This window comes from Dermacentor albipictus, chromosome 1, assembly GCF_038994185.2.
Source record: "Dermacentor albipictus isolate Rhodes 1998 colony chromosome 1, USDA_Dalb.pri_finalv2, whole genome shotgun sequence".
NCBI lineage: Eukaryota > Metazoa > Arthropoda > Arachnida > Ixodida > Ixodidae > Dermacentor > Dermacentor albipictus.
In genome coordinates, this window is record NC_091821.1 from 379,974,048 (window position 1) to 379,998,807 (window position 24,760).

Here is a 24,760-nt window from a genome sequence, read left to right on the forward strand (position 1 = left end):
CTCAGAGTTTGCCTTTGCAGTGCTACAACTGTGAAGCAGAAGCAATCTACCACTGCTGTTGGAACACGTTGTACTGCAGTGTAGAATGCCAGCAAGTTCATTGGCACAAAGAACACAAGCGCTCCTGCCGACGCAAGCAGTGATTGTACAGCAGTCATCATCGTCCCTTCTTCGCCATTTGTGAATCTTGCACTGGGACCGCTTCACACCACACCACCATCATGCAGACACCATCTTCCTGTACTTTCCTAAACCAAAAAAAAAAAATGGTGTTCTTAAAGCAAGTTTTTAGAAAAGTTGACGGTGAAAGTAGTAAAGAATGGGTAACTCGCAATTTGTTTTTAGTGGTGCAATACTAAATTTGACGGCAATGCAAGCATGACTTATTGTCACATCTTGTTGCGGGTTTTGATGCAAAAGTCTGGACAAGTTGAGATTTTGCTGCAAGACGTTGCAGTAGTGGAAGAGGTTCATATACCAACCGAGCCTATGTTGCTGGGTGCATGTGCTCTCGGTTGATGTACATGAAGTGTGGTGTTGAACGTAGAATGCAGGCAAGTGTTGAAGGTTCTCGTTCTCGTAATGCAATGGAGAAGGCAATGTCCGACTATCGCGCAGCACTGCTCCTTGACAGGTGAAGACTTTGAAAGCTTGTTACTATGACAGCATTCATGAAGACCAGACATAGCTTTAGGGCATAGATCCCTCTCCACCTTGTCCGGCCATTTCTAGAGACCCCGAGTGTATATCTCGCTAACCTGTACATAGATACGGGTTCAACGAGTTTTGATGATGACACGCACACACACCGACATACGACAGTTTAACACTGTTTGCTACTTTTCCTGTTTTCTTCCCTCTTATGTGAAGCCTAGATACTCGCTTCTTCTTCTTCATTGATGTTTTCCTGCCACTTTTGCTATCCTTATATATGTAGAGCAAGGAAAGTGTGTGAAGAGGCAGGTAGTGGGCTATGCTAGACTTGAGTTGGTGTGAGCAGTTTGCTGCACTTTTAGTAGTACCATGCATAACTTGAAATCGTATGCTGAAGTTTTCCCTAATTGCAGAAAAATATTTTTTCACCTTGTGAATTGGTGTGTGTGCTATGCTGTTTGGATGTATATAGATCAACCATAAACGTGATCCAAAGGAAAGCTGTTTCTGAGGTCTCAAGGAAAGCATAAGATGTTAGAATGTAAAACATACGCCAGGGGGCTAAGCAAACCCTGTCTGAGAGCTCGCAAGGAGCTTATGACATGCACAAATAGTTTTGCAATTTTTTTTTTTCATTCTTGGTGCCAAGCTGCTGCCTGCTTCCTGAAAATAATGTACATGGTCTTGCAGATAAATCTGGCCCTCGACATTTGTGCTGTTGAATTTGTGACCCCCTTCTGTGGCATTGGGATGGTTCCGCATCGTAGCACATGTCCAGCACAATTTCCCACACCCTCGCCCCTGTGCACATAGACGCATGCAATCTATTGTACATTACTTCTTCAAAAGGGCCCTTATGCAATGTTATTTAAGTTGGCTTCCCCATAGTCCTGGAGATCATGGCGAAAATGACCAGATAAAAAAAGCTGGCACATTCAAAAGTGGATGTTGTGAGCTGGGTTGCCTGGTCTGGTGTAATTGGGGTTGGTCAAAGGATGTTGGCAGACTAGTTGGTTCGGAGTCATGATCACGATTTGCAGTGCGATTGGATGGGGACAGACAACAGAAATGAGAAAGAAAATCCTGCAGCTTTGCATAGTGCTGCCAAAAGGCGTTCGGTGAGGGTTAGTTGTATATATTGTACCAACCAGTTGAGCGGCATTATCTAAGGCCCCTGCGGATAAATTGTGAAAGGCAGCACTAATGTCTGTGTGTTCTGTTTTATTTTCCGTGCTAAGCAATGTGATGACAAGCTGTTTTTCTCCCAGAAGGTCATAGTATGGTATACCTATGCTTCCCCATAAACCCTTTTTGTCTCGGGTCGGTGCAAGCTCTGGCATTGTTGCTGCAGTATTTTAAGTATGTAAGGAGGCATGCTTTTAAAACAAATTGAGCTAAAGTTGACCTCATTTTCACTTTCTCCCTTCCACCTCTCTTCCCCAACTTCGTGTTTAAGCATTCTGCTTTTTAAAAAAACTCAAGGTGTGGTCTACCGAACATAGCAGGGTGTGCACATCTGAACTGTAGAGTGCTCGCAGATGACTTGCTTTGTATTTGCATACACGCAGCACATTCCTAATGTTAGTTTCTTTCTACATACTCGATAAGTTGCGACAACTGATTGTGCACTTCATTGGGTAGTTTACGAGTTCTGTATGCCTGCACACCTGAAAACCAGTGCATGTTGTATTGCCATCAGCCTTCTGACAGCCTGTTGCAACAAATTTTGTGCTCAGAAAAGGCACTTTAGTCCAGTGCTGTAAATAACAGTGTGACCCCTGAATGTTTTTATGTACGCGTGCTTCTTTTTTTTTTGTGTGTGACTGTAGATTTTTATTTGTTGTGGTATTTTTACTTGGCATATGTACAGTTCACTTTTTAGCACTGCAGCAATCCTGGCAAAATACCAGTGACTGCAAAAGTATGCTGCTGCACTCTTGAATTTGTGCAACATTGTAGAAACCAGCCTGCCTTCTCTAACCTTCTGTTGTTGTTTCTCAGTGGCTTCGGGGCAAAGTGCTTTTAACTGCGCTGTAGCAGAGGATTTTGAAATGTTGCGAAACCATGTCATTGTGATGCAGAGCGCATGCCAAGGAAGTTCGTTACATGGCAGCATACAGCTGAAGCATCGTCATCCTAGTCATTTCATGTTGCTCACTAATGTTATAGGAAAATATTGAAATTTTTCTCTCATTTCATTTCTTCTCTTATTTCTTGCTCAGTAAAACTAGTTTGATGGCCTTTTCCTACGCGAACTTACTTGTCAGGAGCGTCACTTTAATGCAGTTTTGAACCACAGTGACCCAGAAACCTTTGCAAACCTTCTTGGTGCTAAAATTTTTCGTGGAGATCGCATCCTGTAACCCACTTCGTGACGTGCATTTGATATTGAGGCCCCTGTTTTGTAACCTGGCTCTGAGCAAGAAAAGTTCCCTTGTCAGAACGTTGGCTCCAGCTATATCCCTTGTTCAACCATGATTGATTACCTTGTCTTTATCTTCTTGTGAACCTCTGTCTTGTTTGTATTGTTACATACTCGTCGTATATAGGGGGCATGTGAACGTTCAAACATTTTGAATAACAAATCGAATAGTGCCCTATTTGATGCAGTCTGCAAATCGGAACAGTTGGTATTCATAAATGTAAATATTTTTCAATACTCTTCAAATATTTCAAAACGCCAGCTGCACCCAATTAAACATCAAATTGAAGCATGGCTACAGTAAATTTTCACCCCAGCAGGGTATAGTACAGACATAAAACATGAGAACTTGTGTAATGAAGCAGGTTACGTCGCTTAGGTATCCATACTTTACAGGCTGTACAACGATCGTTCTCATTCTCTCAAGAGTCCTGTGCATGTGAGCAAACTACTGTTTGCTTCTAATGGTCCATTTGTGCTTACAATAAACAACGCTTCACAATGTACTATGTAATGACAGAAACTTGATAAATTTAGGACTACTAGGATGTGAACATCATTTTATATTGTCATAACAGCTGTTCATTATTAGAAAACTATTCAATATTCAATTCGATTTTTTTGTGGTATTATTCTATTTGTATTTAATTCAGTCTCAGAAATTGCTATTCACATGCCCCTAGTCATTCATTTTCGAGGAGACTATACTCTGACTTCGTAAACACGCTGCAGTTCAGAAAACGAAGGTGATGGGTGACGATTCGAGCCAATTGCGAAGGGCAACCGGCTCGGTGGCTCGGGGAAAGGAGGAAGGCTGAGGCATCCTGGGCTGCTGGTTCTTCTGCGACCAGTCCATTAAGACAGTTTTGGGTACAAGGGGATTAGTGGCAGACGAGACCAGGCCTTCTAGTTCTCTGTCCTAATTGGTCGATGGAACCGGTAGCATTCTCGGCATTGGTGCGCGTGATGTTGGTGAGGTAGTGTATAGGCTGCTTGGCCAGCAGAGTTCGCCCCTTTTTGAAGACTCCATTTGTGTCGCACAGCATTTCTTTCCCTTTCTCTTTCCCCCTTTCTCATTGGCACTGGACAAAGTGGGCAGGTACAGATGTTGAACATGTTATTAGGCAAGACAGACGGTAATGCACAATGTCAGTGTGAACAAGGTTTCTTTCTCAACAAGGTGTTGGTCAGTGAAAGAGATATTTAAAGGTTACTAGCCATTCACTAGCAAGTGCAGTCCGTGCCTATTCAGGCCTTTTTTGAAGAGGCCGCACGGTACACAACTGCACGGTATGGCTACCTAAGACTTCGTATGAGCCTCTGTTTCTTCAAGCCCTTGAAATGTCCATTCCTAATGCTGTTTACGATTCTGCTTCTTTTGTTGCGTGCAATATTGTGAATGGATAGAGCTGGCAAGACTGATTTTTTTATCCTTGTCAATTGTGCTAAATTTTCCTGACTACCAAGTGGGTGAAGTAACCATTAAAGCGAGGAATTAATGAATACTATGCGGTTGCCGGCTTGTACACCATTGGTTTCAACTAAATGCAAACTGACACATGTTTTAATTTCTTAGCTAATAAGGGGGTGAGAATGAAATTACAGATTTTTTTTAGTGTGGACTCCCGATATAACATAGTATTTCAGTGGTTAGAAATACCTGTTCCAAGAAATTGAATTTTCTTTAGTTTGTGTGGTTTAGGGAGCGTTGGTTTTATCTCGGGCACATGTGTGGATGCAGGGAACTGCAAGGATGCTGGGTAAATATTAATAGGGTCAAAGTGTTTGTTGTCAATGTCTGGTTTGTGGTCTGCACCTCTTCTTTTTGTGTGTTTCGCATCAGCTTTAACACTCAAGAAAATTCAAATTGTATTCTTAATGTCTTGTTGGCAGGCGCCCCTTAAAAGAAGCTAATATGGCTGTGGAAATTGTCTCGGAAAATTATGAAATCTATATCTGTTTGGTTGATAATGCAGTTGTGTCCAAACAGTGAAAGGATGAAGGCACTGTACAACAGGAGAGCGAATAATGGTTATCAGGAGTTGTTTGTAAAACAAACATGGATGCACATCTTTCCAGCAACTGTGTACAGCCCGAGTGAAGAGGTGCAACACTATACAAAGGAAACTGGACAGCCATGTGTCTACTTTCCCATCTTGCATTTGTTGCACCTCTTGGCCGAAGACCATAGCATACATCTTGACCAAATGTGTATGCCAAGATGGTTGCAAACCAATGAGCTCGGACAACTTCCGTCAATGCAAATCTTTCTCTCTAGGAAGCACCATCATTTCTCCACAGTTGTGCTGAAGTGTGCATGTGATTATCAGCACTCCTAATTGGCATAAAGTAGGTTACAGATAATTAAACTGCAAAGAGTGGTGTGTGCGTGTTTATATGCAGTGTCGCAGCATCCTAAGCTAAAAGCTTCCCATTTATGCAATAGAAGAATGCACGAAGGTAGCCTTAGCTTTGCAACAGAGCCTTTATGTGTCTGCATCGCTTAAGCTATAATTGACCTTGTGTATTTGTTATAGTAAGTCGCAAAAAGTTTGTTGCATCTGTGCTTTCTGCTTCAGAAAAAGTTTTGACAGACATTGTGCTTGTTTGTACTGCAGGAATGTTGGACACCGTGTGGGCTAGGACCGTGTTGGCTACGAGTGCACGCAGTGTGGTTATCTGAAACTTCGTTGTGCTAGCTTGTGTACCTCCAGAAACCATGCTATGGGCACACAGTGGAATAATGTGCTTGAGCATGCGCATTGGATGCATGCTAGAGATGATTATTTCTTTCAGTGTGAAGTATTTGAACTTGCTTATAGTGTGCTGGAAACTTTGGGTAATCAAGTGTGTCCCCTTCAAACTGTTAGTTTCTGTCAGCCTGTTTGACTTTTGGGATTGCTTGTTTCTGTATGTGCTACTATGCCAGCATTATAAAGATGCTTCCTGCCAGATAGGTACTCTGTCAGGCCTTGTTGCATCTAACTGTAAGCAAGAGACAAGTTGAGAGAGGTGGCTAAACTACATGTTAGCGGTGTCACCTATTTTCAGTCTATATATGCTTCATCGTGTGCCACTTCTTCAATCCTGAAAATCTTTGCTACTGAAAAAATGCAGTTTTCATTTATGTGATGCTGGAGGCACATAGCTGTGCATGAAAACTACTCTGTAGCCTCATATTTAGACCTGGGAGCTGGATGGAATTGATTACATGTCGCCATCTAGGCAGGTGGACTAATGGCAGACAACATAGTTTTTTCTTAATCCAGGATTGCTTGGTGTTATGCGAGGACCATATGCACATTGCATTTTTGTAACTGAATGCTTAGGTCGTAGGTTGATTAATGGTGCATGGGATGTCTTTAATGAACTACTTCATCAACTGATGCAATGGTGTGCATTACATCAAGCTTTCTGATGACCTCTCATGAGCATAGATGTTTGCTGTGTTACTTTGCATTTTGCACAGCAGGTGTTTGATAAACAGAGCATGCATGGTGGGAACAATTATAATGGTATCTAGTAAAGAGTGCAATGTTGCTTATGTACCCTGCACTGAAGGGTAGGCTATATGTATGTGGAATAGTTTGTGTAAGTCCGCATTTTGAATAAAGAAGCAGTAGTGGGGCAATATAATGTAGGATTCCTGTTGCTCGATTCTATTTCTTCCTTATCATCCACTGTTCATGACCAGTTTATCTTTGATAATGTGCATGGAACACTGCTCCAACCACTTGACAGTGTAAAAAAGGTATAGCGTCGGAATAGAATTGTTACATTATACTGGCCCCCCGTTTTGATCACTGTTCCTTTGCTATATGCAACTGAATAGGGACCGCATCTTCGAAGCAACCATGTTTATCAGGTGCATACATGGGCATTTAAAAAGCAGTAGACCAGTGGATAGTACCTTTACCATAGTGGTTACTTACCACTTCACGATTTATTTTCATGCAGTCTCGATTTTGCCTCTGGTAGCACTCTGCATACTAGTTTTGTTTCAAATTTTCCTACGGCTGAATCTCCAATCGCATTGTTGTTTGGAGATGCAAGGTCATGACCCAGCAGCTGTTATCTTTCCGGTAATAAAACATTATCAGGTTGGAAGAGGTAGCACCACCGTGCTTTGGCTAAGGAACAACTTGGAATCGCAGTTGACTGTAATGCCTTCTATTCCTGCTTTGAAAGCTGCCCAGGCAGTAAATTTTATTCTTGTCCATGGTTTCATGTCGATAGTAAAGTCGTGGCTACGCTCTCTTATCAGGTAAATGGGAAAAGGAAGCGCATCATTTGACGGAATTCCGAATTTGGTTGCATTTTTCAGATTTGCCATCGGAAATGGCACTGAAACCACCACTTGAAGGCTTCTCGTGTGTTGTCGAAGGTCTTCTACATGCTTGGCACTGCTCGGAAAATTTACATGTATGATTGGTGGTGTTTGGTGGTACATGCCATAGTCATCATGGGGAACTCGGTGTTACGTATACGGCAAACTCATTTTGTATAAATTATGCACTGGTTTTGTTCTGTACACTTGTTTATTGTGTGTAGGGCATGCTCGCTAGACGTTCATATTATGCCATTATTTGGGCACATAGCATTAGTGCTTGTAAACTGTTATGTAGTGTATTGTCTAGTGATGTATGCTTTGTCCCGGAGATGTTCTTATAGACTGTGGACAGATTGAGTATGTTTGCTGAATGATGCTATTAAACTGTCTTTTGTGGGATATTTGTTGTTTCTTTTCAATGAGCTATACACATGTGTAAAGCTGGTGTACCTAATGTGAACACCCTTTAAGCACTATCGCAGCTTTTCGCAGAACTGCAGTTTTCTGGTAACATGCACCACCATGCTAATGCTGCACGAGTACAGTGGCTAAAATAAAACTGCTTAAGTAGCAAACTTTGGCCAGCACAATGGACAAGGCAACTGTGCAGGACTGGCACTGCAAAACTGTGCATGCAGTTCCAACAAATTCGAGAAATGTCGCTCGTGCATGCGTCGTCATCAAGGCTCGGAGTAATTGTACATTTTGAACAACAAAATATTTTGTTGTATATTGGTTGTTACCCCGCATATATGATAATGGCTGCCGGCTGCGCTAGATAATGACACGTGTATGTGCCATGGTGTGCATTGTGCTCTCCCGGCATAATCGTGCAATTTCGGCCTGTTTGTTTTGGGAGGTTACCCATTGCCCGCGGCTACCTGGAATAAGGAGGCCGCCCACCTAGGCTTGCTCGGAATAAAAGTATGTTTTATTTATAGTGGGCACAGAGCATTCGCCGCGGGGCAGTCGGCGTTTTCTCGTACATTAAGGACATAAGTTGGGTTTCAAAGAAAGCGCGCTTGTTTGCAGCATGAGAATACAGAACATGGCAGAGATCATTGCGGAGCAGCCACGCGCAAAGGGCTTCTCGTGGAAGCCGCCTTCAAATGGGTCGGCAGATGTGGCATTTTCGCAAAGCTCGATGAGCGCTGCCCCACGTTCCGAGTCTGGATGGTGGCGAAACAGCTGCGCGACGCACCTGCGCGCGGCTGCTTCGGGCCAATAGAGCGGACGTCACCGGCGCCTTTAGTAGGTCCGTACGATGTTTTCACCTTCCAGCGGCACTGCTGTGCTAACAGCGCGGTGGTTGCCCGAGGGGGCATTCAAGGGCTGATAAGAACTCTGGCGCCGGAGAACCGGCCAGGGACGGGCCTGTTATCACCTCCCACAATTTGCTAATGGCTTTCGGAAGATGCTCAGTGTCACTTTTGCCACTTTTACTAGAAAGCAACCGTAAGCAGCCTATCTCTTGAGAGACAGAGAAAAAGAAAGAAAAGCAAAATAATAAAGTGACATACATCTGAAAAAAATCTGTGCACGATGCCGTGCTCGGAGAATCATTGGTATGCACCACTGTCATCTGCACAGCTAAGTAACTTCGTTGTGGCGTGGGTTGACAGGCGCAACGCCCGACTAGGACCCATTCCACCAGCCCAGTTTAAATGTAATTTTAAAAAAAATAATAAAAACCAGCCAACCAAGCCACGATTGATCTACGGCGCCAATGCCTGGACGGCGCTGTCGTCGCTTGACGCTTCGCGTGTGTTACAACCCAGGCGGCGCCGCTGCCGCTACTACCTGTGACAAGGTTCACTAGCAGACGATAAGCGTAACAACCACTTCTATGTGTAGCACTCCTTCCAGCCACCGAAGAGCCTGCATCGTTTCCAATTAGCACTGCTCCAACATGCGTACAAAGATCGTGGAATGCGTGCCCAACTTTTCTGAGGGCCAGGACCAAGAGGTGGGTGCTCCTAAATTTCCAAAGGTGTGGTCGGTTTCACTCGGTTTGCGCATCGCTGGCCCGTGAAGTTGCGTTGGCTCGGTGATTTTGCACACACACGATGTATGGTTAAGTAACTGGCCACATCCTCGCGCGACTACGGTGCTTCAGGTATGCTCAGCACCTCGCGTGGTAAACGTTTGTGCGCAGGTGCGGTTTATATGCATGCTTTCGCGTATACCCTACCGGGTCGAAACCGCGGCTTTTCGAAATTCATTTGAAACTCAAGTAGATTTCTCCCTACGTGATTAACTTTATTTGTTCGCGTGCCCTACAATTTACTTTTGAAAATTGCTAAACATGTGTAGATATGCTTAATCTAGCTCAGTGCCAAAATTATATAGGTCGATCAACACGTTTCATGTCAAACCGATACATCTCTACAGTGCTCTCAAGAAATTTGGAGCAGTGCGGAGCTCTTAAAGAAGAGATAGAAGAAGAGGTCGGCCAAAAGACCCGTTTACGAGTGTGCATTTGCTGAATAAAAGTATTCAAGAGCACTGCAGTGAAAAGTTGACCATGCAGGTTTCTAGCTTATACGTGAATTTGACTGCTGCCATTAGGTCAACAAAGAGCCAGCTTAATGCTTCCTTTGGGATTTGTTGTGCAGGCGCGCAATCTGTGGATTGTCGTTCTGAAAGGCTCCATGTGCGAAGAACTGCAGCATCGTGAAAATAAATTAAGGGCAACGGAATATCGGTATCCTCGCTCGACAGCAGAGAGAGAGAGAGAGAGACAAGGCCACCATGGTCAAGGCTATGTTGAAAACAAAGTGGACAATCTAATCCAGGCAGGATCGCAGAGATGATAGGATATGTGCTTCATGAACCTTTTTTGCAACTACCAGCAACACTGTAAGCTAGGCAAAGTTTACAGGCACTGGTAACGAAGCACAATACATTCATGGAACAAAGGAACTCCAATATCTAGAAGACTCAAGTAGCCAAAATTGAACTCCTGACATGAGTTTGTATAGCGACAGTAAGAAGACAAGGTTCAATAGAGTCGACTATAGTTTAATTTGCATTGATGTATGATGTGCAGCAACAAGGCAGCATAGGAACAATAACTGACAATTGATACTGGTGGCAAAAGAAAGGAAGGTCAGCCTAAGAAGAAAGGGTGAAATACCATCCATGAAGGTGTACCGCATGAATACCATGAAGCTAACAAAAGATTGAGTGGATAAGTGACTGGGCAAAGTGTGGGTGAACACTTAAAGCAGCAACCCAACATATATAGCAAGGGACAGAGCCGACGGAGAAAAACCCGGCCATATTGAACCATAAGCACATACCTGAAGGAATAGGCTGGTAGTCTTAAAGTTACAACAGTGCATCGATTAGACCAAAAGTGTAATTTCTGGTGACTTGTTTCTTGTGTGCAGCATGTGTGTTTTAGCTTTACCAAGTGCATATCCATGTGCAAAAGTAACAGAGCACACTTGCACCAATATTTTATAGGCAATTGCACAGCATGTGACATTGTCGCTGTTCTTTATTGCTTATGCTGTAGAGCCGTTCCTAAATATTATAGTAAAAAGGGATCAACAGAGTTCAGCGATATCTACAGCTCCGGACTCATTTACCACAATGGCAGGAGGCTCTCACAACAGGACATTGTCACATTCACAAGGACAACTTTGCAATGGGCATGTTATCTTCACCCGCTACGTTATTGCCTGCTGTGGCTCCTGAAATGTACGCACAGACGTTGCCACTGTCATAGTCTGCGTAGCGCACTGAACTTTGCAGAAATTGCTAAGATCCAAAGGTGCTTGATAGCGCAGCCATAAGCACATCCAGTTCACAACTCCACATTGCCACAGAGGCACGAGTTTGACTCGCAGTGCCAGCAGCAGGCTTTATTGTTTTTCTTTTGCCATATGGTCAGGTCGATGCTGAGAATGAGATGGTGACCTGATGATTATGATGACACTATAGATGACAACGGTGTAACGAAAAATACAGATGAAGAAGGCTAACCCAGTTTCGAGATTTTAACTGCTGTTGCAGTGAAAAACTATAGCAATGGCAATAATTTTGCTGGTTCACTTGATAATTAAATTGGAAATGAGAGATAATGGATTCTTAATGTTTCACGCTGGTGCACAAGAAGATTGAGTGCTGTTGTGCTGTTCTTAAGCGTAGTCAAATGGTGACAAACCGCTGACTGTATCACCCCTTTTGTCAACTTAATTCCAGGTTATTGACGAGATAACAAAAGCCATCAAGTCGACGCAAGGCGTGTCTTTACTGGGTGTCGATCCAGGTTCTTCAACCAACCGAACTGTGTACACATTTGTGGGCTCACCTGATGCAGTCATCCAGGGAGCACTCAATGCTGCTAGGGTTGCCTACAAACGCATTGATATGACAAAGCATAAAGGTAAAGTACCTGAGATGTCCACTGATTTACATGCCAGACTAGTTTTGGGAATATATGCGGAATTTATGATTAACTTTAAAACAAAGATTGACCCAACAAAGGCCTAGGACGGTGAACTTCTCCTCTTGCATGAGTTGCCTGCTGCCAGGTGCGCAAGGTATTTGATTTCGGATGACTTCACGTATGGCAACAATATTTCAGACAAGAACTGAAATATTCATTCTAAATTTTCTCTGTTGTTTCTTTCACTGTTGTTTTGTAAGACTGCTGAATAAAACCATAAATAGTCTCAATTACTGAGTGAATTTGGCTCTGATAAGGGCTGCTTTCTCGGATCAGATAATTCATGTTGATGTTGGGCAGTGGTTCCACAAGAGCTGTCTTTAGTGGGTTTCCAGCATTTTTTGGGTCTTTGTTATACTTTGTCTCAGTGACGTTCCCCACACAAAGTAGCGTAGCAAATTTGTATTGGGAACGAGGATGTCACATTGAGGGGGGGGCATAAACTTACAGCGAGCCACTTTTGGGACGCATAGGCCCTGTGGGAACAAGACGATGCATTACTTAGGAGTAGTGCCTAATGACATTGTGCTCAGAAATCTTGGCTGTTCACTCTACCACTTGAAGCTACTCCACAATTGTTATAATTGGCATTTCAGGGTTCTCACTCATCATGGTGTTCAGCTGCTGGAAAAACTCAACCACCAGAAATGGCATATGACCACTGGCAGTGCTTATTTCTCTTTGTCAAATATGACAATTAGCTATAAACTATTCTCACCCAATAAATAAAGGATTTGGCAACATTTAAGAAGGTCGTGATCTCAGTCCACTGTAGTCAGCGTATGAGGTGATTAGGACAGTGTACAGCTTTATCCTGTGCATCAAATTAGAGGCCGATATCATGAAGAAAATGTTCTGGATAGGTCACAAGGGGGTGGCTGAAGACAAAGTTGAATGCCTAGACTGATATAATAGGAATATTATGTCTATGGTAATTCAAAGCTGTGGCCTCAAATACCTTGCATACCCAATATAGTAGTCAGAGCTGCAATTTCTTTTGTAACTATACTTTGTAAATAATCTTCATTGTAACTACTGCTTCACTTGCACAACACTGTAGCAATTTCTTGCCAATGCTCACACAAAATTGCAGTGCTGACCAATATGGCTTGTAGCCCATGTAAAAGGGCCAGTTTGTCATAGTCTTTATCGGGGTGACTGTGCTCATCCTTCAAGAGGGGAGGAGGAATAAACTTTTATTGCAGAACCAGCACTTTATGATGGCCGGGCCTACGCCTCCCACGAAGGGACGTCGAGGGCTTGCCTCGCCGCCGCCTCGCGGGCGTGCTGGGTCGCCCAGGTTTGGTCGTCGAGGGTGGAGCTCCGCAGAGCCTCATGCAACCTCGACGAGAGAGTCGTGGTGTTAGTCTGTGCGTACTGTGCTGGGCACTCCCATAGCATATGCGAAAGCGTAGCCGGGTGAAATCCTTCAAGACACTCATTGCATTATAAAGCCACATATTGTATGTCTTTAAATCTTATATCAGCAATTTGTACCGTGTATCTGTGTTGCGATGTAGTCAACACTGAAGCATTATTTTCAAATATAAATATACATCTTTGTGTTTAATGTACCATTGTTTAAGTGCAGCAAGGCAATTACAGTTGCTCTTTGGCAAGACTTTATTCCTCCTTGTCTTGTGGGGTCAATATGTTAAATCACCTTTGATTCTAGCATTGGGTGTTTCAGCTGGAGTACCTTTTCACTATAGCCTGCACAGTATGTTATGTTACTTGGCCAGCATGTGTTACAAGTGTTAAGCTAGTTTACTTTTATTGTGCTTACACAGGAGAGCATGCCAGGCTTGGAGCACTAGATGTGTGCCCATTTATTCCTGTTCAAGGCGTTGAGATGGAGGAATGTGTCTATTGTGCCAGAAAGTTTGGAGAGAAGCTTTCAGCAGAACTGAATGTGCCTGGTATGTATCACTTACGCTGATTTATTGTGCGGGACCACTTTGCCCAGAAAAGTAACTATATTAGCTGCCACTTCTTTTCTTGCAGTTTACCTCTATGGCTTTGCAGCACAGCAGGACTACAGGCGTAGTGTGCCACAAATTCGTTCAGGCGAATATGAAGGACTCTGCGAAAAGGTAATAGACTTCTCTGTCGCATACCAAATAAATATGTTGTTGATGTTTCCAACCTGAGCAAACAGTGACATGGGAAACCACATGCCACAGACAAAAATACAAAGAAGAGCTTTGAGGAAGGTCTGTGAAATCACAGACTAGCACCAATGTAAAGGGTTCCTCAGCATGCTTGTGCTCTGCAAGCAAACAAGCATATAGTGTGTCAAATATAGTGATATAGTCTGCGAAATAGTACACCAAGGTACACTATGCAAACGCAAACACTATGCAAATGCAAACAATAGTGTAGGCATACTGTTATTTTCAGAGTAGTTAGCTTCCTTGCCAGCAGATGCGATGTCACAACATTCGCTTACATGTCTCAGGTCTAACCTGCAGTACACGAATGGCCGGCAGTAACAAACTACATGGGGATTACCATGAAACACAGAGTGTGCAAGACAACCACCAGAAATTCTCAGCACGACAAAATAAAAAGATTGTGCCCACCGCAGTGGCTTAGTGGCTATGGCATTGCCCTGCTGGGTATGCTGGGTTGTGCGTTTCACATGGTCGAAATTAACCCAGGGCATTCTACTACAGCGTCCCTTATAGTCCACTGCGCAGCTTCAAGATGTTGAACCCACAGTGTAGGGTAGGGAGAGAGAAAAAAGAATTGGGGGAGGGGGAAGTGAAGTAAATGTCACATGGAAGAAGGCAAGGAAGGAATATCACTTGGAGATGCTGGCCGAAGAAATGGTAAAGAGAGCTTCTGCTGCAGGAAGGGTAATCAGCCTTGACACAACATTGCCTCATGACTCTTAATTGGGTTTAGCTGCCACTATTACTGAACAATTTTTGATGGTTGAAAGCTCCCTGGACTGTGATTATGACTTCCAATGCAATACCTGGTGAGGGATCCTTTTAGTGCAAATGGTTGCTATTGAAATTTCACAAATTAATAGGCTGCTAGCATACGGACTCTAGTTTTCTCTGAATATGTCGCATTCCTTTTGTGAAATGTTCGATTTACATAGCTCGAGTGGCATTTTGTGATGATTCATTTTGTTTTAAATCATTCGGATCAATATTCATTACGCCATGAGGCCAATCCGGCTGATAACTATGCACTGCAGTGGCACCCAAGTCAATGAAGAAAGGTGAAAAAAAATGACAAATAATATGTGTCATTACAAAATATGGTCTTTTGTGACTTTCCGTCAGTGCATCAGACATTTGTGATCTACGTTTTTGCCTTTGGCATTGGCTAGGTTAAGTTAGTGAAACATATTTTGTGGATTTTGAAGGGCCTTTGAAAAAGTAAGCATTAGAGATTGCTGTTACTATTGCAGATGACTTCACTCAGCAAAGCCAAAAACTCAAATTAAGAAAAGTGTAATGTGTTTCATCAGAATCAAGCTCTGAGCATGCCAACCATGATCACCCATGTCACATATGTAGACAGTCACAGTTTGCATGTTCAGCATCATAGCTGAGACACTAAAGCCCTTAGCAGCTGTTTCATAACAAAACATGCAGGAGCGTCAGCTGCAGAATTTAGTAGCAACATTATTTGAAATGCAGCTATCTCGGCACATCTAGTGCATTTTGTAATTGCTCTTGGTTCACACACACTCGCAGCACTCTTTGAAACAAGTAGGCAAGGTCATTTTACTCTTTTACTGTGTGCAACATGTTATTGAAGCCATAAGGAGCAAATACTTATTTGAATGCCAAAATAACCTAAAATAAGTGCTCTTAAACTTTAAATGACTTGACAACCACCCATTAATTTGGCTTAGGGGCTATAGACTGCTGTTCCATAGAATGAGGGTTCAGTTCTTTTTCCAGTTACCACATTCTCATGCAGGCATAAAACAAAAATATTTGTGTACCAATGTCCTGGTGCACCTCAGTATCACAGATGTAGATTTTTTAATGCTAAATACAGTCCTGCCAACTTGACAATGTCCTTCTACTAGAAGATATTGCTTAGTGTTTTCCAGGAAAGATCTGTTCTCACATCTCATCACTGCTTTGTTTTGAAAACATGAGTCGTTTCAGAGTTCTTTCTTAATGAAAATAAGGCAACTTTTGTATGTGGCATGCAGCAACTGTTGAGTTCTATGCTTACACAGATCCTAAAGCCTGAATGGAGACCCGACTATGGACCGGCAGAGTTTGTGCCGCAGTGGGGAGCCACCATGTCAGGGGCTCGCAAGTTTCTCATTGCATACAACATCAACATCCTCTCTACCAAAGAGCAGGCACATCGCATTGCACTCGACATACGAGAGGAAGGAAGGGGCAAGGGACAGGTAAGAAAACTGATAGCTAGTAATCTATACACAATTTTAAAAGCATAGGTTTGTTTTTGGAGTTGGATTGGATTTTGATGGTGTGGATGGTGGTCGGACAGCATTACTGAAGACGTTAAATTTAGCATGAATATTTATTTGTGCTGTTCAATGGGTTCAGATGCTGTGGAGAGGAGAGAGTGGGCGATGAGGAGAGGGAGAGGTTTTGGTGCAAGTGGTGGTGTCACACTGGGAGGGGAGGGTGCGCTGACGATTGATTGGCTCAAGAAATGGCAACTTTAGGCCTCCGTGATGCTGTGGATACAGCACTCTTGAAAACCCACAGTGCGTGGGATCTGCAAGAAGCGCTGTCATATGAGTTGTTGATATAGGAATACTGTAACTATGCTGTCAGTGCACCGTGGTTAGGGCCAGTTTTGAAACAGAGAAATGGTAAGGAGACATTTGGCATCTCGGCAAGCATGTTAACTTGGCACCATTGCATGAAAGCGTTGTAAGGACTTCCTAGTAATGGCACAGCTCCCAAAACTTAGTTTTCTTTCTTTTCAAAATTTGTTCATCGCTTCCAGACTCATGTGACCAAACATACCACTTTTCCTTGCAGCCTGGTCTTCTCAAAAGTACACAAGCTGTAGGCTGGTGGCTCGAAGAGAACAACATTGCACAAGTGTCAGTGAATGTCCTGGACCATGACATAACACCAGTTCATGTTGTGTATGAGGAGGTAAGAGCCACTGTTGCATCTTCCAGCGGTTGTAACATAAGATGAACGTGTCGTGACACACTGCAAGCTTTAATTTGTGGACTCTAATTTGCAAGTGTGCTAGCGTCATCATAAATTCTCTGTGCTTAGGCATGTACAGGGTTATTTATTGGTGTACCATAACCCTCATGGCAGGGATACTTTCCCTACAACAATGCCTCCTCTGGATGCTGTTTGCTTCATACTGGCTAGCTGCAAAACCAGCAAATCTCCCAAACAGCAGTGCTTTCTAGAATCATGGCTGGAGGAATTAGGCTCTTTCACTCACAATTTGTTGTGCTTAATTGCATGAGCCTTTAAGTGCTGCCTGGTCTTCTCAAAAACATACAGACAATGGGCTAGGTATAGCTAGCTTGAAGTCAAACATGACCGTGATGTCTTTACGTTCAGTGCCTGCTATAAGATGGAACTTTAGGATGAAAAATTTTGCTGTCCTCAACTCCCATCTTTGTATTGTTTTTGAGACATGTATTGTCCTGGCGTTCACTCACAATGAAAATATTGAACCTGTGCACGCACATTGTGCAGCAGCTGTTCAAAGTTACCTGTTCTTTTTTGAAGGTCACCTTAATCTTATGAAGACTAGGTGGTGCGAGGCAGGTTTGTGGCAAGCCTATGTCTGTGAGCACTGTTATCCTACAATATGACTTGTCTTGTTGTGTCATGATTTCTTTGCACTCTTTTTCAGATCGCAAGAATCGCAAAGTCATTAAAGCTAGCAGTCACAGGCTCGCAAATAGTGGGCGTCGTTCCTCTAAAGGCCATATTGGCAGCAGCCGAATTCTACATGAAGAAGGAGAACCTTTTTGTTCTCGAAGAGGACCAGAAGGTCCACCTGGTGAGCAGCTGTCTCTATAATCTAATGAGAGCAATACATACGTGCTTGCATTCATCTTGACATGCACTGCAAAGTATACCTGGCTTGTGCTCTTAGTTTTCACAAGCACTTGTGATTGTTCTGATATAACTGCTATACTGCTTCTATAGCATAGAAATTTTGTGAACTTTGACTTTATAATCCTTGTGGTTAGATATGTCTGATTAATTTTGAGAAAATGTATTAGGATGAGCTCATAACTTTTTCTTAATCTGTGCAATCCTCTGTCTAAATAAAAAAAAATAATAAGAAAAATGAAGGATGGCACATGGCACGCTATAACAGCACGCACATAGAGAAGTAGGTACAGCACAGAGCATAAAACATACACCATAAAACACAGACCATCCGAGTGTATTTGTGACCAAGTCTTTATGAACTTACATTGTAGCAACTGGTGCTCCCTATTGTACAAATAAGCACAATTATAATCTACACTGTTACGACAACAGGAATGTAGCTGCAGTGAGATATTGGAGCACTGCAGCAGTTGTCGTGTGCTGAACTTGTTATTCCAAAGTAGTTGGAAGCGTGTGTGGAGGGTGAAGCAGACTAATCATGCTGTGCTTCATGCTTCTCTGCATTTTTTTCCTTGGTCACACGTAAATGCTTAGTGCCACAACAGCAGCAATAATGTAATGAGATAGGACAGTTAACAGTTTTTTTTATGGCGAAGCCTCAGTAGTGGGACAGTGTAAGCCACAAGGAGAAATACTGGAGAAAATTAGACCACAAAGAAGAGCAACTATTATTTGTTGATAAAGATGGCCTTGAATATTGCAAATCAGTTTTGTAGAAGTCCACAGTGAGGAGGAAGATTCAGGAAAGGGAAAACTGGCACGATCCTGAATTCGATCCTCAGACCAGGATAAATTTCTTTACAACTGCAAACATCTCCTCCTGAGAAACAAGTAGGGGTTACCTTTGTAGCTTTGTGCTACAGTCGGGTGGATGCCAATTTTCCCCTTTCATCATTTACAAATGATCTATGGACCATTCTATTAATCAGATGGCACTTAGGTTTGTGTCAGTGTCTAATGAAATATAAGCTCAAAAACCTCATAATGAGTATTGGATCTTCTTTTATTGAGCGTACACATCAGGCAAAGCAATTTTCTGCATGCCACTAATAGTTTATTTTTATAAGCAGCTGGGACTCCTGGCAAGAAGAGAGATAGATAGGAGAGTGAAGAATGAGCAGCGGAATAAGAGAGAAAAAGCTTGCACTGTTTATTCAAGGCATTGTGTATATATCATGCAGTGTAGAGTGAGAAGCAAAGGGAGATGGGAGAAGAAAGTTTAGGCTTTTAGGCGATCCAGTGCATGCGGCTTGAGTAACACTACTGCTGGCCCAAGTGATGAGCTGGCAGTACAGTTTTAACACTGTTCTTGTGTGCAGCTACAATTATTGCACACTTTTGGTGGTGAAACGGTTGTGGTTCTTAACACCAGCTCTACATTCTGTTCATTGTGCAGGCCATCAACCGGCTTGGGCTCAATTCACTTGGCCCATTCAATCCGTCGGAGCGCATCATTGAATACATGCTGCCTGATGACAGGCTGGGGCCATTGGCACAGAAAACCTTGTGCCAGTTCATCCACGTAGTCGCAGCCAGGACACCAACACCGGGTGGCGGTTCTGTTGCTGCTGCTGTAGCCTCTCTCGTATGTACTCTGTGACCTATTCGCCTGCATTAGCTGCCACCTGCCAGAGAAAGCTTGATCTGTGCCGTATATTTAACAGCTTGAGAAGGTTGTTTCAGTACAGAGGGCAGCTCTTGAGATAAAGTAATGAAAAATGCTACGACATTGTGTTGTCCTTTCTGTGTTCCTCTGAAATCCCCATATTTTGTGCCTTTAAATATCTCATAATTGTCAGACAAATTAGATGTAGATGTAGCATGTAGATGTAGCTGTAGATGTAGCATTTCAGCTGCTGACCATGAAGTTATGGGTTTGCTTTCTGACTGCTCTGGCTGAATTCCACTAGTAACAGAGTACAGAGCCGCTATCTTGTACACGTTTGAAAAGCCAACATTCGATTTCGCCTCGCGCGATTGTCCAGGCTGCGCCGATATCGCGGCCTAGGCCAATCTAATCCAATCGCGTGAGGCGAAATCGAACGTCGGCTTTTCGAACATGTCCAAGATAGCGGCCCAGAGTGCACTCAAGATCTATCTGGTGGTTGGAATTATCGAATTTTACTCATATAAGACCTGAATTTTTTACTGAATGTTAAAAGGCCCCTCACCAGGCTCCATAACAAATTTTGGTTATACGCTGGAAGTTGTTACGTGTCCTCTAGGAAGCGTTCTGCTGCAAAAAGTTTTTGAAACCAGCTCATTAATAGCCGAGATAGAAACATTACAGTGCCGCGAACCCATGATTTTGGGAGGCCAGCTCCAGTGCCAAGTGAAGCACTCTCTCCACCCGCGCCGTCTAGCCCCCCTGCAAGCGAAATTCCTTCCCTGCATTATCCCATACCGGACCTCAAGGATCGCATGACACATACATCACGGCCCCCACCTTCATTTTTTTTCCTCCTCGCTTTTTTGCGGCGCAACACACTTCCACTGACGGTGTCACACACGAGCTGTTGTGATTGTCTCGTTTCGTGCAGCGCACAATTTTGCGCATTATGCACGAGGACGCCTGGCTAGTCATATAAGTCAGTGCTACACGAATACTGAGGCAGACACAAGCGGGTCGCAGAGCGTGATCACATGCTGGAACACGGTAGAAAATGGCATAGTTTCGGTATCTGTGCGCGTGACTGCACGTCCGTGGGAACAAGCGAAGCACACCTCTCTTGCTTCGGTGTGGAGTAAAACAAAAAAAAACACACAGGCATTCTGTTTGCATATTTTATTATTTCTCTAAGCTTTACTTCATCTATTCATGCAACATATTACGCAAATAACAGATGTTGCCTTGAATAATTCTTGAAGTCACATGTCACCACGAGCGATGTCACAGTGCAAACATGTGTACATAGGAGCACTAGCACGTGTATGTCATCCTCTGGCTTGGAGCGCGGCAGCTGCAAGGAGAAGGGAAAATGGTGTTCGGATTGAAATTTCAGGTCTTCCTGCGGCACCTAGCAATGTAATACTTTGCAAGCACGATCATTATCACGCAATGTATGCTATCCGCTGTGGGGATGCGCGACCCTCGCGCCTCCCCTGATAGCTTGTTTTCCCGCATAGCCCCGTCTCCGTGCGGCGTCGCCGCGTGGGCCGCGGCGTTGGAGTGGTACAAGCGTGGTGCGAGAGATGGCGCGAGCGCCGCGCCGCTGCGCGGTTACTTGCGTTCGGGAAAGACAAGGCGCTCTCTCTTGGGTTGGAGGCAACGAGCGGGGACGGGCGTGCCGCACGTGCAGCGCGGCTCTTTCCCGGCGGGTCGACGCACAGCGGGGACGTCTCCCGCGTGCCGCCACCCATGCTTCTGCGAGACCGCCTGGCGTGGCCGCCTTCGAACGCGCCACGATTCGCGTGACCATACACGCGAACGACCAGGCGTTGGGATCCAGCATGGGGCGAACATATTCGCTCGCGAGGACGTGGTGAGTCGGACTTCTAGATTTGTCGCGCGCCCATCGGCATGTTTTGTGGATAGCAACTCGGCTAGCAGGCATTGATGTATGAAAGGTGCAATAAATGCCCTTGTGATCGTTTGCACTACTGTGTTGTCGTTCCTTTGTCCCAATAGTACGGTGTGAGATATCCCATATCAGACCCCACATCTGGCTGCCCAACGTGGAACTCTTGGGGCATCGGACGATAGTTTTAACAGTTTTGCTTCGTTCGAGACCTTTGTTTGAACCGAAGCGTAGGCCTAGCGTGAATTTTGATCGCTAGCGTCGGCGGCGTGCTTTCTTGAGCGAGGTGACGGTGGCTGTAGTGTGTTTGAACATGTCAACGTGCTAAGCCTTTTTGCAAGTGTTTTTTTTAATGGCATTCGTCGGTACGAGAGCCACGTGGTCTGCATCCTGGGAGAGCGAGGCTGAGCGCCCGCGGAGCAGTGGCAAGCCTGAAGCGAGTGAGTACGGAAGCCTCGTGGGTGGTCCGAATTTCCTATGTAAATAGCTTCTTCTATCTCTTTGACTCGGATGAAGTCGCGGCTCTGGGAGCCGGGTGGCCGCGGGCCACGGGTGCCACTACGGGCTGACTGGTATTGCGGCCTGGCACCGGGCGCTCCGACACCGTCTGGGACGGTGGGCGCCGTCAACTCGGATGCTGTGTGCACCGAGCGGAGTAGGACCACCTCACAGAGCTGACGTCTCCTCGCGGCTGCCGGTTTTGCGCCCATCTTGGGTGTTGTTTGTTGGATGCCGGTTGTTGTCAGAGTAGCGACGCTTTAGGCCTAAGGCTTCACGAAGCTGCCTGTCGCACGTGGAGGGACACAACCCGGTGGACCGTGGCGTTGAGGTGTTGCAAGTTGCTTCCCTCATTCTATTTAACCTCGCACGAATTGGAATTACTCGTTCGACTCAAGAAAGCGAGCTTCGTTCACGTGAACTTAGCATCTGAGTAGCTGCCCGATCTTTTGCTAGCCGAGTTGAACATCGTACCACGTGGGCGATGCGCATGCATAATTCCTCTCCCTTGCACTACTGTAGTGTTTGCCGAGTGTGTTGAGTTTACGCAGTGTGATTGGAGTCACCCCTGGTTTGCCGTCACCTGCACATCGTCTGCGCTGCTGCCCGGACTACGATTGAGCCACCCCGGGCGATGGTGATGCTGTGGCCAGTTCGGCGCAGCGACTTCGGCGGCCTCCTGTATCCAGCTCACAACCCTCGGCGGCGGACAAAAGAGCCGGCGGTCACCGACAGCTACGGCGGCTCTTCCCAGCAGGGCGCGTCGGCGCGAGCGACGCTTGCTCGTACCGACTACTGCGTCGTCGTCTCCGGAGTCCTGGCCTGGGATCGTGCCGTCGAGGCTGCAAAGCCGCTGCTGTGACCGGCGGACGCCAGCGGTGCACCCAAGGACAATGTCGGCTCGCATGCTATGGACAGCGTGTGGACATTTCTTCGGCGCGGCCACTGTTACATGTACTACCTTGTCGCGAAGCGCGCGTTGATGTTAGACCGTGTGACATGTTTCGCCGGAATAAGAAGTGATTTAAGGTTGGGGGGATGTGGGGATGCGCGACCCTCGCGCCTCCCCTGATAGCTTGTTTTCCCGCATAGCCCCGTCTCCGTGCGGCGTCGCCGCGTGGGCCGCGGCGTTGGAGTGGTACAAGCGTGGTGCGAGAGATGGCGCGAGCGCCGCGCCGCTGCGCGGTTACTTGCGTTCGGGAAAGACAAGGCGCTCTCTCTTGGGTTGGAGGCAACGAGCGGGGACGGGCGTGCCGCACGTGCAGCGCGGCTCTTTCCCGGCGGGTCGACGCACAGCGGGGACGTCTCCCGCGTGCCGCCACCCATGCTTCTGCGAGACCGCCTGGCGTGGCCGCCTTCGAACGCGCCACGATTCGCGTGACCATACACGCGAACGACCAGGCGTTGGGATCCAGCATGGGGCGAACATATTCGCTCGCGAGGACGTGGTGAGTCGGACTTCTAGATTTGTCGCGCGCCCATCGGCATGTTTTGTGGATAGCAACTCGGCTAGCAGGCATTGATGTATGAAAGGTGCAATAAATGCCCTTGTGATCGTTTGCACTACTGTGTTGTCGTTCCTTTGTCCCAATAGTACGGTGTGAGATATCCCATATCAGACCCCACACCGCTTGTCAGCTCAATATGGCTAGACCTGGCGAGGGGCCCTTTAAGTGGTGCAAGGTGAAACACGACAGAGGAACTCGGAAGTCTTTTTACTGAAGCTTTTACTGAAGTCTTGATAGGGTTCTTGTATTACACAAATCAGATTTATGACTGCCTTCCATCACAGCATGCTTAATTGCTCATGACAGCTGCTGCACAAAATATGTAAGCACTACACGCTGTAGTGACCCACTGTAAAAATGTTAATCAAGATTCTCTGCTGTCAGGCATGCGCTGGTGCAGGTACCTTTTAGCGAAATTACTTTTATTTTCAAAATGTTTTAGCTCCAAAATGGGAGGTGCGGGCCTTACATGGCCGTAGGCCTTGCATGAGTCAATACGGTTGTCAACCTTCACAACAGCATCCCTCATAGCCAAGGTGTACATTTGGAGCCATCAATTTGGGCCATGGACGCCATCCTTCCTGCGATTTTTGAACGCTTCCAGCAGTTAGAGAACCGCATGACGGCACTCGAACAGAACCACAACACGCTAGCCGCACAGGTCGCACAAATCGCACAATACATCCCAAAATTAGCGCCCGTCCAGCCGGAGCAGACTCTCCCTCACCCCGCGGTCGTTCCTCAGGTGGCACCCGTCAGCGCAGCGGCGGTCCTCCGCCCATCCCGCCTGGACCTGGCCGTCCACACACTCCCCAACAATCAACATGGCTGTAACAACCAATAGCACCTATCACGTTTGGCAGTGGAACTGCCGCGGATTCAAAAAGAAGAAGGCTAACCTTCACCAGCATGTTAATAACACGGCACAGCAAGAATCATACAAACCTGATATCATAGCGCTACAAGAAGTCAACATGGAAGCCGGCCTCTCCTCTTACAGGGCTTTCCATTGCCGTAACAACTCCAAGAAAGTCACTACGCTCGTTCGCCGAGAACAGGTGACGGCGATCCACGACATCGAAACTTCTCCCCCCTCGGGCATCCCCCACGTTTTCGTGGAGATCATCCCAACGCGCACGTCAGATCCCAGCCTATTCATCCTCAACGTATACGTCGCCCCGCATGCAGACCCGAAGCTCGATGCGATTTTTCGCTCGGCCCTCAAAGTCAGCCGCGACTGCCCCCTGCTCATCGTTGGGGACTT

The 24,760-nt window shown here is 45.4% G+C and overlaps 2 protein-coding genes across 6 annotated transcripts in view; both read left to right on the plus strand.

Moving 5' to 3' along the window:
* Positions 1-7,805, plus strand: part of LOC135900275 (zinc finger MYND domain-containing protein 11) — a 106,655-nt gene extending 98,850 nt beyond the window's left edge. For all 5 annotated transcript variants that reach the window (XM_065429718.2, XM_065429720.2, XM_065429716.2 and 2 more), the window contains one exon: positions 21-7,805. In XM_065429718.2, the coding sequence (XP_065285790.2) occupies positions 21-143 (123 nt within the window). In that variant the 3' untranslated portion in view covers positions 144-7,805. The remainder of the gene's footprint in view (positions 1-20) is intronic.
* Positions 7,806-9,172: 1,367 nt separating this feature from the next.
* Positions 9,173-24,760, plus strand: part of LOC135900277 (formimidoyltransferase-cyclodeaminase-like) — a 35,637-nt gene continuing 20,049 nt past the window's right edge. Inside the window, exons 1-8 of the mRNA XM_065429721.2 lie at positions 9,173-9,372; positions 11,616-11,799; positions 13,653-13,781; positions 13,867-13,955; positions 16,073-16,252; positions 16,857-16,976; positions 17,704-17,853; positions 19,369-19,557. Coding sequence (XP_065285793.2) covers positions 9,316-9,372; positions 11,616-11,799; positions 13,653-13,781; positions 13,867-13,955; positions 16,073-16,252; positions 16,857-16,976; positions 17,704-17,853; positions 19,369-19,557 — 1,098 coding nt within the window. The 5' untranslated portion in view covers positions 9,173-9,315. The remainder of the gene's footprint in view (positions 9,373-11,615; positions 11,800-13,652; positions 13,782-13,866; positions 13,956-16,072; positions 16,253-16,856; positions 16,977-17,703; positions 17,854-19,368; positions 19,558-24,760) is intronic.